We start from the raw sequence: 16285 nt of genomic DNA, 5'->3' as shown, positions 1-16285 counted from the left end.
ATGATACAACTGATCATGAATAGAACAAATAATGGAAAATAAAATGAAGAATACAACTGAGAATTGGAGACTGTATATTGCCCATAGGTGTGAATTAGAGAGTGAATGACATTCATGTGTGTGTGTGTGTGTGTGTGTGTGTGTGTGTGTGTGTGTGTGTGTGTGTGTGTGTGTGTTAGCCCAGTGATGGACTCGTCACTTGTCCAGGGTGTTTCCCTGCCTCTGGCACTACCCGCGACCCTACATAGGAAAAGTGGCTACAGAACATGGATGGATGGATGGAATAAAATAGAATGAATAGAATTAAAATACAACAGAATAAATAGAATAGAACAGAACAGAACAATATAATTAAACACAAACAGAATAGAATAGAATTGAATCATAGAAGATAACAGAAAATAATGTAATAATCGGACAGAATAGAATAAAGAGAATTAAATACAACATAATAAATAAAGCAATACAAAACAATATAATTGAAAATGAATAGAATAAATGAATGGTAACTTATAGAAAATAATAGAATAACTGGATATAATGGAATTGAAAAGAATGTTATAGAATAGAATGTGAACATGTTAGAATTGTATTAACAGAACATAGTTAAATATAACAGAATCAATAAAATAGTACAGAACACTAGAATTGAACATGAGTAGAAAATAATACAGTAGAATAAAATTACAGAAAATAATGCAATAGACTTTAATAACTGGACACAATAGAATAGAATGGAATAGAATAGAGTGAACAGAATGAATCCTACAGAATAAATGTAAAAAGCACAGAACAGTACAATTCAACATGAATAGAATAGAATAATGGAAAATAATAGAATAAACAAAATTTTAATATAACAGAATAAATAGAATAGTACAGAACAATATAATTGAACATGAATAGAATAGAATAGAATACTGTAGAATTGAGTAGTGGAAAATAATCAAATAGAATAGAATGTGAACATAATAGAATTGTATAAACACACTCAGAATGTAATTAAAAGAATAAAATGGAACAGAATAGAATAAACAAAATTTTAATATAACAGAATAAATAGAATAGTACAGAACAATATAATTGAACATGAATAGAATAGAATACTGTAGAATACAGGAAAATAATCAAATAGTTTTATGAATGTGAACATAATAGAATTGTATAAACAGACTCAGAATGTAATTAAATACAACAAAATAAGTAGAATTGAACAGAACAACATAACTGCACATGAATAGAATAGAATACAGTAGAATTGAATAGTGGAAAATAATAAAATAGAATATAATTTGAACATAATAGATTTGTATAAACAGACTCAGAACGTAATCAATAGAATTGAACAGAACAACATAACTGCACATGAATAGAATAGAATACAGTAGAATTCAATAGTGGAAGATAATCAAATAGAATATAATTTGAACATAATAGAATTGTATAAACAGACTCAGAACGTAATTAAATACAAAAAAATAAATAGAATTGATCAGATCAACATAACTGAACATGAATAGAATAGAATACAGTAGAATTGAATAGTGGAAAATAATAAAATAGAATATAATGTGAACATAATAGAATTGTATAAACAGACTCAGAACGTAATCAATAGAATTGAACAGAACAACATAACTGCACATGAATAGAATAGAATACAGTAGAATTCAATAGTGGAAGATAATCAAATAGAATATAATTTGAACATAATAGAATTGTACAAACAGACTCAGAACGTAATTAAATACAAAAAAATAAATAGAATTGATCAGATCAACATAACTGAACATGAATAGAATAGAATACAATAGAATTGAATAGTGGAAAATAATCAAATAGAATATAATGTGAACATAATAGAATTGTATAAACAGACTCAGAACGCAATCAATAGAATTGAACAGAACAACATAACTGCACATGAATAGAATAGAACAAAAAACATAAATGTACAAAATGGAATAGATTAGAATAGAGTTGATTTGAATAGTACAACAGAATCAAGCAAAACCTAACTTCAGAGTAGAATAAAGCAGAGCAACACAACTGAATAGAATAGACACATATACTGAACTTGACAGAATAAACAAACAAGAATCACGTGTCTTACTGATTATAAAGATAAGATATTTTCATATTTTCATGCAACAGTGACCACACAGACTCTGTTATATACATTAAGCACACTGTACCTCTCATCAAATGGCTTTATGTGTTGATACAGCACTTAACAATCTCTTTAACCTGCACGCTGAGTATTTTCGGCTCTCTGTGTTTGTACAAACCTGTGCTGCTAAACAAGAGGGCTTCTATGTTTATGAGCATTGAACCCGCTCAGAAATGTGTCTTTGAAACATGTCAGAGACAGCAAAAGCACGGGGAGATGCATGCCATCTTTGAAGAATGACGTCGCCGACCACGGACGACTCTACCGCAGGGCAGGCGAGTCGCAACGGGCAATGTGTGATGTGTGTGTATCAGCAGAAAAAGAACACACGAGTTGGTGTCGTGGGGAGAATATTTGCAACTTGTAGATTCCCTTCAGCAGAATCGCAGAATGTTCATCGGAAATCAGATATGACTCTTGTCTGGTTGTATTTCCATGTCCACAAAGGCTTAAGAATTACTCTTAAATACAAAACCACATGTGCAATGGAGACCTCTCCCTCTCTGTCTCGCTCTGTTTAAGAAACATCTCTCGTTTCTGCATATAATCGCGGCGTACTGTTTCAGTTTGTGAGGCACAAGCAGCTAAATGTGTATGTTTATTTGAAACCTTCAACAAAGACAAACAAGCCCCGAGCCACACATTAATAGACGGGCACAATGCTGTGTTGCCGAAAGCGATCTGAACCTTGTGCTATGGCATTAGTGAAGCCGCAGTCATGATTAGAAGGCACAACTGTTGAGGAACGACACCAGTACAATAATGTGTTGCTGCCAAATCTCTCGGTCAGCAGATCGATCGCTCGTTTTAACCAAATTGTAAGGCCACGTTCACACTATTGCATCGATTTCGGAGACTTACGAGAACTCTCTCCATAGTCGCATACTTTGGAAAACAAAAACTAAATGGACTAGTGAGGACATGGCCGACTCAAATACATGCAAATATACATGCACAAACAACCAATAAAATCAACAAAACACAGAGAAGCTGCTTGTAAAGTGTGACTATGTATCGTTTCCAAATGTTTCTTCAAAGCTACATAAATTAGCAAGTGTTCTCTAGAAACAATTGAAACGTTCCAAGCCCTTTTTATTTATTTGGACTTGATTTAAAACCTCTTATTACGGGTGTCTTGCTCATCCACAGTCATAAAGAACCGAGTGACGTTGTTTCTGGTTAAACAAGTTGAATATAGACAGTATTCCTCAGAGCACGTTATATGATGTCTAACTTGTTTCTCATAGACACCAATGAGATTAAAAGGAAAGTGTCTTTTTAGAAGAGATCTCAACAAAGTTTCAAACTGTGCACAGATTTGCAGAGGTACCAAAATCAGTGATCAAATGTCAGAGATCTCAATATGAACGCAAACGTTCACATCAGATTCTTTCAAGAGCAAATGATGAGCTCAGTAGTCTTAAGCTGCGTTCACACTGCCAGCTACTTTATCGCTGCATGTCGCCAGTGTCTGGCGGTCGCTAGTGGTGTGTATGGAGAGTCTAAACAGCACTGTGTCTTTACAATTAATATTATTTTTAAAATATTAGGATCACGTGAGCTCTACCATCTTCTCTCATATTGGCTGTCGCTCCCAATAGTCGCTTTTAATTTGCATAAAGTTAAACATTTCTCAACTTTGTTGCATCGCTGGACACGGCCACATCTGGTCGCCAACGGTCGCCGTCGCTCGTGTTGCCAGAAGTCGCCAGCTCTCATTGAAAATGAATTGTGTCGCTGTTAGTGTGAACAAGCTTTACTGAGCGTCAAAGATAGTTTGTGTCAGTTGCATGATTTTAGAGACTAAATTGATACTTAAAGGAATATTCCAGGTTAAGCTCATTCGACAGCATTTGTGGCATAATGATGATTACCACAAAAAAACATTTTTACGAGCCTCTCCTTTTGTTTTAAAAAAGCAAAAATGGAGGTTCCATTGAGACACTTACAATGGAAGTGGATGGGGCCAATTTATCATTAAAAATGTATCACTTTATAAAAGCACTACTGCGAATGTAGTTGCCCACACCATGTATCTGGATATATGCCAGGTTAAAACTATCTTCTGCATCATTTGAGTATTATTTGATGAAGTACTGCTCATATGAAATGGCGATTAGTCTGTGGTGGCACAGAAATGTTCGGGCAGCATTGAGTGAGTGGTTTGGCGACCTTGGTGTGCACACATTTTTAGAGAGATGATTTCACATCTAAAGAACAAAATTTTGCCAAAAAATTACCAAAAAAATGACTAAAACAGCAATTGCGATTGGGGTGGCCAATGGGGTGGCCAGGCTTCGGTTCGGGGAATTGCACACAAACTTTTCAAACTTTAAGCAATCTATAATAAGCCTAATTTACATCGAAAGGAGGCATGTTTGCATGAAAAGGAATGACAATGACCTAATTGAAATACTCAAGACACAATGTGATTTCAGTGCGATTGCGCTGGTTAAACTAGTTTGTGGGTGGATAGCTAAAATACCAAGCGCAAAAGTGGCGCATCTGTTTAGTGAATTCCCCTGAGCATTTAAACGTTTACGGATAGCGAACTACTTTGCAATCACATGGGAAGTCGGCATGTTGTTAACGACTGTTCCGGTACACTAGGATCAGCCACATTATGCCAAGCGTCATCCCCTTTCAGGCATTTTTGCAGCGGTTCTGGCATGTTTAACTTTCCGTGTTGTGCATCCAGAAGCATGTTGTGTCAACAGCGTGGGAGACCCGGGTTCAGATACTGCATTGAAACCAGTAAGTAATCATGTTCGCACAATCAGCGATGAGCGCGATTCGGATGTTGCATTTTTAGCCTTTAACATTACATTTTTACTCCACAGATGCTTAGTTTTAGGTTTAAGGTTTGGGGGGGCAAAGTTGATAAAACACACATTCCTCTTCACTGTTTTACATCCTGTATTGCTCCAAAACCACCATTAAAGATATAGTGAGCCCCTTAATTAACCCTTTCCCTATCCTTAACCATTAGTGGGTGTGACACCCCCCCCCCCCTTTTGGCACTGCCACCTCCCCTTTTGGAATAACTCTGCCCCATTCTGGAGTAACCCCACCCTCTTTTGGAGATCCCACCCCCCTTTTGGAGGTCTCCGGCCTGCAGCTATACCTAATTGGGAAAATGGAGCTCACAGATGCACATGCGCCCAACAACAGTTACCGCTTTGGCCATTGGGGGCAGTGTTTCGAAAGTCGGTTTCGAAGCACAGATTGATTTTAGTTGTACTTTAAATCATCAGTAGCTTCAAAGTAGCTTCCCCAACACTGTTGACCACACATATAATGCATAGTGCTTCATCCTCAACTTAAATGTACACTTAAATAGCTCCAAATGTATGTTTAATTGTGGTGCATATAAAATATGACAAAATAAATCAGTTCAGTCCCGCAAGGAAGATTTCAAACATGAGTAGGATTTCCTGGTAAATGACGAATAAATAATCTGCAGGATGGGTAAAGGCACTCTACTTTTAAACACAAGAAAATAAATGTTCCCTGTGCTCTTGGCTTGAAGTATCACCCGGTCCGTTCTACTTAAAACAAATCCAGCTAAAACAAACTCCAAACTACCAACATGGGTGAACTGGCACCAGGCGCTTGACGGAAACTCACAAACCACAAACTATGCCCAAGCGTTCAAAATAAGAGGAAATGTGACATTTATGGACCCATTTATACCTGTAAACTCCCATTTGTGAAGACTACATGTTGCTATTTCATTGCTCAGGAGACTTAATGGATTTTTCATACTGTACTGTATCAATATTTCAGATGTTTCTCCTGAAATACATCGGAAGAAATAAAAATAGGCACAAATGAGACAACTATTAAGTAGGAGTCTATTAAATTAATTTGGAAATTGTAGATTAGGTCATTTGCTCTTGGGAGTGTTTGATGAGAAATGTTTGCGTTTATATTGAGCTCCTAGGCTTTTTTATCTCTGTAAATCTGAGCACAGTTTGAGACTCTACTGAAAGAGCAGACACATGTGAGATAACTGAGATTATATTTGGTCAAGAGGAACATCTGAGAAACCCAAAAGTCTCCGTTTGGACTCCATTTAATCTAATGGCTGTCTAGAAGAAACCATCAAGATGTTAAGAGCTAAAATGAACAAAGAGTGTCAGTGGTTCAATATTTATGCAGCTATGATGGCGATTTTAGGAGGTTTCGAGTTTCAGGGTTGCGGGTTTGAAAAATTATATTAATGTGGTTTTATTTTACACAACATATGAAGCTGCTCTGTCTCTGACATGTCAGAATTGTATTGTTTTATGATGCATTTGAGGAGATTGGAGGGGATCAAATATAAAACTTGAACTTGTCATTGAAAAACAGCATATTTATTTGGCACTGTTCTAAATATCAGTTCTATCAGGAAGACTCGCAGACTTGAGTGAAATTGAAGATGACATTTATTTGATGAATATAAAACAAAAATGTAATGTCTCTCTTTGGCGTAAGCCCCGTCTGGCGGTCTGAAGTTGTAGTACTCGGAACCGTCATATCCTGCCGGAGATAGGAGGCAGGGGCGAGGAGCCTACCCCCGTGCAGGACGGGACTCAACAGGTGGTGGTGGGGTGGAGGAGGTTGCCGCGTTAGCACACTGAAACAGTAATGTGACTTATAAAGCAACGGCTTACATGTGATTGGCTTGGAGTTACCCAGCTAATGGTGCGATGATGTACAGCTGCTAGTCTTCCCGCTAGAACTACGCTGCGCTTACATTTACAGTCCAGCATTTCAGTGTCATAAACCAAACTCTCCTTCTAAATACAGGTTCAAATTGGAAAAGCACCAGATTTGCAAAGCTGCAAACCAAGAATTTAGCACAATATTGAGAAGTGTTCAAATGAGGTAGATTTCCTCTGTGAGAGTGAATCTTTAATGCTTCTAAATGTACCACGACCTTCACTTCATTACCCTCAAACTTCTTCAAAGAGTCAAATGTGTCCATATATAAAGAATAAACCACATTTTTCCTTTTTATACTCTATTTAAAAACCCTTAGTTCCACAAAATGTATCAAATTTGCTAAATATGGTAAAATGCAAACCCAAACAGTGGTGTCATTCGTGACGTGCAAACCAACACTATACATAGACTTTCCCACTTAAACGGCAACAAAAAGCCACATCTATTTAAAAATTTCAGCTTGGGATTTCCGACTGCAAAATTAAGTACTTTGTCTGAAGTTCATTTGACAAAGAGGGTTTCGAACAAGGGTTTTGAAAGGAATTATTAGGAGAAGAGACATACATTTATAACTGCCGGTCAAAAGTGTTGCTCTTTTTTGTTTTTAACTTGATTCAAGATCACTTTGGATAGGATGCTAATGCAAATGGTCCCACAAATGGTTTCTACATGCACTTAAAAGAAAATTTAAGCATTTATGATAAACTGATAAACTGCCGTTTTATTTGTGAAAGTGAATGAAAGTCGTTGTTGTTGTAGCGCCTCTAGTGTTCATTTCACGCATTACGTACAACGAGTCACGTAAAAATCATCGAGTTAAAAAGGGGAGATGAGCCCCTTACTTAACCCTTTCCCTATCCTTAACCATTAGTGGAAGTGACGCCCCCCTTTTGGAGTTGGCACCTCCCCTTTGGAAGAACTCCACCCCTTCTGAAGTAACCCCACCCTCTTTTGGAGATTCCACCCCCATTTGGAGGTCTCCGGCCTGCAGCTATACCTAATTGGGAAAATGGAGCTCACAGATGCACATGCGCCCAACAACAGTTACCGCTTTGGCCATTGGGGGCAGTGTTTCGAATTTTGGTTTCGAAGCACAGATTGATTTTAGTTGTAGGTTAACTACTTTAAATCATCAGTAGCTTCAAAGTAGCTTCCCCAACACTGTTGACCACACAACAGATTTAACACAATATTGAGAAGTGTTCAAATGAAGTAGATCTCCTCTGTGAGAGCAAATCTTTAATGCTTCTAAATGTACCACGACTCTTTGCTCTTTGTTGTTTTTAGCTTGATAAAAGATCACTTTGGATAGGATGCTAATGCAAATGGTCACACAAATGGTTTCTACATGTACTTAAAAGAAAAAGTAAGCATTTGTGAACTGATAAACTGCCGTATATCGTGTGAAAGTGAATGAAAGTCGTTGTTGTTGTAGCGCCTCTAGTGTTCATTTCACGCATTACATACAACGAGTCACATGCATAGGAAAACATAGGTAAAGTAATGCTCAAATAGTGTGACAACCAGCTCTTGTCTCCCCTACTTTTTGTTTTAGAAGACACATAATCAATTACAATTGCAAAATGAGAAACATATTGTACTGTAAAGTGTTTAGAACAGGTGGACAGGTTGAAATGATGATCAAAGTACACCAAAGTACTGTAACTTGATTTAACACACACACACACACACACTGTTTCTATAGTCAAACTGAACTTCTCTGCCACTCAGTGGCCAAATATAATTCTCTTCCATTCATCTTTAACACAGAACACTTACATTTATCAACACAGAACAAATGTAAAGACTTCTAGATCCTCCGTAACACTGTAAGAAACATGATAAAGCTATTTCTACCAGACCTGACCATACAAAAGCCACTTCCATTAGATTGATTCAGTCATATTAAATATTAGTATTGATTGAACATACCCAGTTAACTCTGAAAGCACATTTTTATATCTTCAGACATTTGTTTTACGGTGCTGTAGCTTTAAGGACATTTCCCCCCATATGCACGCCACTTGTACCCTCTAACATTCCTACATGGATCAAATAAATGAATTAAATTAATCTTGCATACGATCCAAACAACTATGAATGTTTCCAAATGTCCCATTCACAATATCCACATGACTACATTTATCAAACGTATTTAAATCAGACATTCCAGTTGAATGTATTTAGTACAATGCATTCAATATTTGCAGAAGAGATGCATGATTTCCTTTAATAAGATTGAATCCATATACGCATGAACACTACCAGTCAAACGTTTCGACACACCTACCTATTCTATTATAATGAACATTTTCCACATTTTAGAATGATATTAAAGTCATTACAGCTATGAAATAATCCAAATGGAAGTTTGGGAATTATGTAGAGACCAATAATGCAAAGCAAATTAAAATGATCTTATATATGAACTTTTTAAAGTCATAAGTCGCAACCAATCCTAATGAATCCTAAAAGGAATTTCCTCAAAGCATTCCAACATCACACACAGCTAAAATGATGTCCCGCTAGGATAACACATTACAAAGCATTCAGTGGAACTGTTAAAACCCCTGTAGCTCTCCATGATCTGTCCAGTGGTGGGACATTATTCCAATAGAATTCAAGTAGAGTTCCATCCTTTTCAATGGATTGGTTCCAAATTATGGAATAAATTCCAATTGGAATGTACACATTCTAATAGGATTGGGTGCATCCTGGGATGCATTTAAACAGCATTGAAGGAGTTCCAATGCATGATGGACACTTGTTGGCTACTTTTCCTTCACTATGCACTCCAACTCATCCATTAAAACAATAATACATTCAAATGTGGAGGTGGCATTCATGCAATTAATATATCTACAAGACTAATTCCCAGAAAAGCTATCAACTTCACAAGAAACATAAACTGAGTCAAGAGTGTCCAAACGTTTGACTGAAAGTGATTGTGAAATGAGTCTCTTTTCAGATTTGGAAACTTACAGGTAGCTCCCGCTCGTGAGGATGAGGAAGATCTGCGGGTAATACACAGACAGCAGCACGCTACGCGATGAGAAGAGTATCATGGTGACATGTGGAGCGAACGGGCGCTTTTCTGACGGACTGAGAGAAAGAAACGCGTTTAGGTCCCGTTGCAGGTCCGTGATGTTCGCTACGGAGCTTCCTCTACGCGGCGCGTAACTCCCAGACGCGTGTGTGTGCTCTGGAGACGCGGTGTGTCATCGCGCAGTTCTTTCAGTCGGTGTGGTCGGAGCGGCTTGATGGATTTGGGGATGGAAAAAGAAGTGGCTCTCTCCTCTCTCCGGAGACTCCGGGCTGCCATTGGGCAGAGGACGGCACCATCACACCATCATCCGCCCACTTTTGGTGCACACCAGGAGAAAGGGGCCACTAGGGGCCACATGACAGCCCGTCCGTGCCCGCGGCAGTGTTGACCGGCGGGGACCCGTTTTACAGACGAGTTTAGCTTCACTTCAAAGGTTTTTTTAATGAAAGAAACGTCTTGAAGTTCAATCTTAAGGTTTTTTATCATTCAACTGGAAGTATATATTTATTTATTTATTTACTTTTACTTCTACTTTTACCAGTGTTAAATAGTCACAATTTATGAAATAAAAAAACATTATTTTTTGGGTGCGTGATCTGTTGAGGTTCGTTTCGCGCCTCAAATAGTGAACTAAACCTTAGCTCAACCTCATTAAAATACTAAATTCTAAAATTGTATATGATAAACAATAATAAACTGACAAATAGTGACAGTATTTCTGTTGTTATACAGACGAGTTTGGCTTCACTTCAGAGGTTTATATTATGAACGAGCACGTTTTGAAGGTCAATCTTAATTATTCTTATTTATTTTTCACCATTCAAATGAAAGTTTATTTATTTATTTATTCCCAGTGTTGTATAATTTATGAATATTTAAAAATAAATAAATAAATAGGCCTACATTTTGGCGCGCGATCTGTTGAGGTTCGTCTCCCGCAACCAACATTGTCGCGATTTAAATAGTTAACTAAACGTTTGGTCAAAGACATATTAAAATTACAAATTATAAAATTGTAGCCTGCATGTTAATCAATAATAAACTGACAAATAGTGACAGTATTTGTGTTGATACGGACGAGTTTAGCTTCACTTCAAAGATTTATATAATGAATGAATAAGATTAAAGGTCACTCTTAAGTTGTAGATTGACCTAGTAGATTTTTTTTCCCTTTTACCAGTGTTTTACAATTTATGACTAGGCCTATTTATTAAAAAAATAAATAAACAAATAAATAAATTAGCGCGCGATCTGTTGAGGTTCGTCTCGCGCAACCAACATTGTCTTACACGCCTTAATAAGTTTACCAAACGTTAGCTTAATGTTATATTCAAATTCTAAAATTGTAGCCCATATGTTAATCGATAATAAAATGAGAAATAGTGACAGTGTTTATGTTTTTATGGACAAGATTAGCTTCATTTCAAAGGCTTATATTATTAATTAATAAGATTGAAGGTTAAGAAGGCTTTTTGATTATTCAACTTGAAAGTAGATTTTCTTTTTTACCAGTGTTGAACAATTTATGACTCTTTTAAAAGTACTTTTTTGCCGCGCGATCTGTTGAGGTGCCTTGTGCAAGCAGGATTGTCTTTCGCGCCACAAATAGTTAACCAAACGTTAGCTCAATGTCATATTCAATTTCTAAATTCTAAAATCGCACAAGTTAATCGATAATAAAGTGATAAATAATGACAGTATATAAGTTTTATTAGAATTATATCCAATTATGATTGTGTCGTAAAACGCTCTGGCAGACTGCTGTTGCTATGGTTACTCCTGCGATCTATTTGACAGTTAAAGGAATATTCCGGGTTCCATACAAGTTAATCTCATTGGACAGCATTTGTGGCATAATATTGTTAACCACAAAAATGTATTTCAGCTCATCCCTCAAAAAAATAAAAAAAAGCAAAAAGGGTATCTGTGTTGCTCAGCGAGTTTTGATGCTGACTATCACCCCTGGCGTCGTGAGTTTGAATCCAGGGCGTGCTGACTCCAGCCAGGTCTCCTAAGCAACCAAATTGGCCCGGTTGCTAGGGAGGGTAGAGTCACATGGGGTAACCTCCTCGTGGTGGTGATTAGTGGATCTCTCAATGGGGCGTGTGGTGAGTTGTGTGTGGATCGTGGAGAGTAGCATGAGCCTCCACATGCTGTGAGTCTCCGCGGTGTCATGCACAATGAGTCACGTGATCAGATGCGTAGATTAACTTTGTTTTAGAAGCGGAGGCAACTGAGACTTGTCCTCCACCACCCGAATTAACCTAAATATCCTAAATAGGATATGATAGGAATCTAAATATTTTTGGTTGCCTTAAAACCCTGTTTTGAAAGAGCATGTGTAAAAAATAAAATAAATAAATAAAATAAAAAGAACCATTTCAGCCAAAGCAGCCTCTTTAGGTAGATGTGGTTTTAGATTGAACTATTAATATAGTAAAATAACCATTAAGGAACAGTTTAATAGTTGATATACACAAAGTATTGCAGTCTTAAGGATAACCCACAAATATGTTGGCCATTTGTATTAATGCAATGAGTTAAATGCAGTGCTTGTACCTGCATGTGCTGTATGTCATCATACAGAAAGAGGGTAAAGGGGGTATGGTGACAGGCATCAAGCTTCAGGGTGGTAAAACCGGTTTGACCTGACAAGACCCCACGTTATCTAGAGATGCCAAAGCATGCTGTTCCTCATATGAGGTCTTGTGATCCATCTTAACCCTTATGCACTGTTCATCATCATTAAATCACGTTCCAGTTGTTCCCGGTCAAAAGTGACCAGAAACAATAAACGTGTAATTCTTTTGCACTCTTTTGTAACTCCAAATTAAATAATGTAAAAGCACTACAATTTAGACCTTTTCTATTTTATTTACTAATTTATTTACCTATATGACAATGAGCTTGAAAATTGACTTTCTCAAATATTGAACCAATCCTCAAAAATGACTCAATCGGTGCTGTGCATTTAAAAAGTAATTAAAACCAGATGAAATTACAAGTATTAACACTAGATGGCGACAGAGAGCTACTTATTCATCCCTGATGAGGAGAAGATGATTTACAGATTTTGTTGCAAGTTATGCATTTAGATATATATTCCTGGTTGTAATAAGATGAAAGTGTGTGTGTGTGTGTGTGTGTGTGTGTGTGTGTGTGTGTGTGTGCGTGTGTGTGTGTGCATGTGTGTGCATGTGTGTGTTTTATGGACTCACCCATTCATTTTGGTGTGTGTGTGTGTGTGTGTGTGTGCGATGTGTGCATGTGTGTGTGTTTTATGGACTCACCCATTCATTTTGGTGTGTGTGTGTGTGTGTGTGTGTGTGTGTGTGTGTGTGTGTGTGTGTGTGCACGCGCGTGTTTGCATGTGTGTGTGTTTTATGGACTCACCCATTCATTTTGTGTGTGTGTGTGTGTGTGTGTGTGTGTGTGTGTGTGTGTGTGTGTTCTGCATTGTGGCTGTTTTTTAGATTTTGTTTAGTTTTTTAGACAGTGGCATTAATAGATTTAAACTTCAAAAGGCTGAATAATACTGCGATCTGTTTATGCATGCATCCGGGCGTGTGTAGAGCTAGATATGATATACTGATTCTATATAAGCTAATGATTGCATAAGTGAGAGTATGACTTTTCAAAATGATGTGCATTTGACAAATATAAAGCATGAAAGCATAAATAAGAAATAAACCAGAGTAATGAGTTAAATATAATGCGTGAATAATGGATAGACTAGATGACAATACTAGATGAATACAAACAAATCTGTAAATAATTCAGGTGAGCTCTTACAAAACTGGCAGGTTAAGGAATGTGGAAATACAACTCAGCGTGCTGTTATTACTGAGGTTTCAGAGAGGTGAACGAGAGCCAAAACAGCAGCGTGGGCCATATTTAAACTAGATGATTATATGGACCAAACACATTGGGAAGCGGCTGTAAAGACCAAAAGAAGACATTAAACTCATGTTTTAAACAACAGATGCACAGATCTGCCTCTTTGATTATACGCTGATCAATGGTTGGCATTTATAATCGCAATAATGCCAATGCAATTACAGCACATTGATAAATGCAATGGAAAAAAGTTGGAATTTGGGTACAGGTGCGGGATACAACACAACAAACATGCAAAAAAAATGTCTGCACACTTAAGTTATTCCACTGAAATTTTATGCAAAATTTCACGATTTTAGATTTCAAGATTTACGTTAAAATGTATATTAATGCATAAGGCAAACAGTATCTTTTAGGTCCTGTAATTGGTCATCCATTCTTTTAAGATAAACAAAAAACAACTGCATTCAATAGTTCAATTTAATGGCCATCGAAAAGCAAATATCTTGGATTCCAATGGGTCAATTCGTAAACATTAAAACGTTAAAATACACACCATTTCACAAGTTTTATCAAAAGTGCTTTTATAAAATAATAAGCTTCACATTTCTGTCTTCAAACCCTCCAATAATTCTCACTGGAACCTCCATTTTTGCTATTTTAAAGAAAAAAAGTCTAAATTATTTTTTGTGCTACAAATGCTGACGATTGAGCTTAACTGGGACATTCCTTTAAATGCTCCTGTAGTTTGATACATGTATTTTTAAGAGTACAAAATTCCAAAAAGCTGTTAAAAAGTTTTGGATGGAGTATACCCTGTTAGTTTCCCAAACGTAACAAACAGATGAACTTCCAGAGCAAACCAATTCAAGAGTCATGATGTAGATCTTACCCAAGTCTGGAATATATGATGCCGAAACACAGGAGCACGTTAAAGATCCACAGTCGTAGGGGTCTGATCATGGTGTCCATTCGGTGAAGAAAATCCACCTCACATCGGCCACTCCATCCCACCTGTGCAGGTAAACACGCCGTTTCTATTTCTCCAACGTGTCTTCTCCAATGAGTTTTTCAGAAACCTGAGAGCCATAGTCAGCGTTCAGATGCAGCCGAAGGATGCTTTGCTGTCTCGTTCTCAGGGTTGAAAGCCAAAGGTTTTGAAGATTGAGGGTTGCAAACTCTGTGTTTTTCGAGGAGGAGCGAGTCCAGTGTTTTCAGGTGAACCTGTCGTGAGTATAAAGTTCCGCCTTCTTCTCTCTCTCTGCTGGAATGCAGATGGTTTTAAGTTCCAGAGCTCATGCACTGCTGCTGCAGGTTTGTTAAATTCTTCCCATTTCTTTGCAGGTGAAAGTCTAGGGCAGGTAACACAAGCCCTTATCCACGCCCCCTCAGCTTTACACTGGCAGATGAGAGCATTTAACAGGCACAGCACACGTGCTTGTGCTGCAAAGCCTGCAAATGAAAGGCATGAAGGATCTGCCCTCCCTTTTCATAATGAAATTGGCTGTAAGTCCATTGCACAATCGTGCAACCAAGTGATCATTCCATGCATTCACATCTCATGGTTGATATTTCATAAATTGAGCTACAAGGGGAGGGCTAGGAGAGACGATACATACATAAGTTGAAGCCAAGTCCTTGCTTGCACGTTTGCATTTCTCTACATTCAACGTACCACCATAAATGTTTTGCATGTCAAAAGATTAGTGGGGGCAAACATAGTATATCAGATATTTTTAGGGTATAACAGTCAATGCATTTGAAGCAAATAAGGGTGCATGCCCTCAGATAACCCAATACGGGGTCTCTTTATTATCTCAATGGGTTCTTGTTGGCATTAGTGATATTAAATGGAGAGTAAATGGATCCCATATTAAGATAGTATAAGATAATCATATCGAGAGACTACATGAAATGTGTGTGTTATACTGAGGCACTCAAATCATATTAGCATGTATAACATTTAAATCGTGTGGCTATACTGTAAAACACTGTGTTTTCAAATGTTTATTTACCAGCCCCATTCACTTCTATTGCAAATACCTTACAGTAACCACAATTTTAGAGTCAAAATAACTTTTCGTATTAATCAACATGATGCCGCAAATGCTGTCGATTGAGCTTAACTTGCTTTGCACCTGGAACATTCCTGGCAGTGAACTGCACAAAAGCTAAAAAGAAATACACTTTCACCTATACATACAGTATATATACATTTTAACCTAAAGGTTGATGTTATTTGTCAACTACCCACATTCTCTACAGGTCTGAGACAGAACATATGCATAAGCAATGAGAAAGAAAAAACAACACTCCCTCTTGTGGCAAAAAGCATCCCTGACTTCAAACATCCATGATTATACATGATTCCACAGGATTATATGGAGTACATTTAATAAGCATATTCTGAGCAGCTAATACTGTAAGGCTTAGATTTAATACTCAGCATGCTTAGTAGAATAACGCTGCCATGGCAATGCAAGAAATATACCATTCCACATCTGTGCAGAATGGTTTTAGGT

The 16285-nt window shown here is 37.2% G+C and overlaps 1 protein-coding gene across 2 annotated transcripts in view; it reads right to left on the bottom strand.

Annotated features, from left to right (window-relative positions):
* wnt7bb (wingless-type MMTV integration site family, member 7Bb) overlaps positions 1-15205 on the bottom strand; it is a 61558-nt gene extending 46353 nt beyond the window's left edge. The window contains exon 1 of one of the 2 annotated variants that reach the window (XM_052119606.1): positions 14656-15205. In XM_052119606.1, coding sequence (XP_051975566.1) covers positions 14656-14735 — 80 coding nt within the window. In that variant the 5' untranslated portion in view covers positions 14736-15205. Of the gene's footprint in view, positions 1-9862; positions 10127-14655 lie in introns of those variants that run through there. The other variant, XM_052119605.1, reaches the window with a different exon arrangement.
* Positions 15206-16285: the final 1080 nt, after the last annotated feature.

Source organism: Xyrauchen texanus, chromosome 46 (genome assembly GCF_025860055.1).
Source record: "Xyrauchen texanus isolate HMW12.3.18 chromosome 46, RBS_HiC_50CHRs, whole genome shotgun sequence".
Lineage (NCBI taxonomy): Eukaryota > Metazoa > Chordata > Actinopteri > Cypriniformes > Catostomidae > Xyrauchen > Xyrauchen texanus.
Note: the sequence above shows the minus strand (reverse complement) of the source record. Positions and strands in the feature narration are given on the sequence as shown.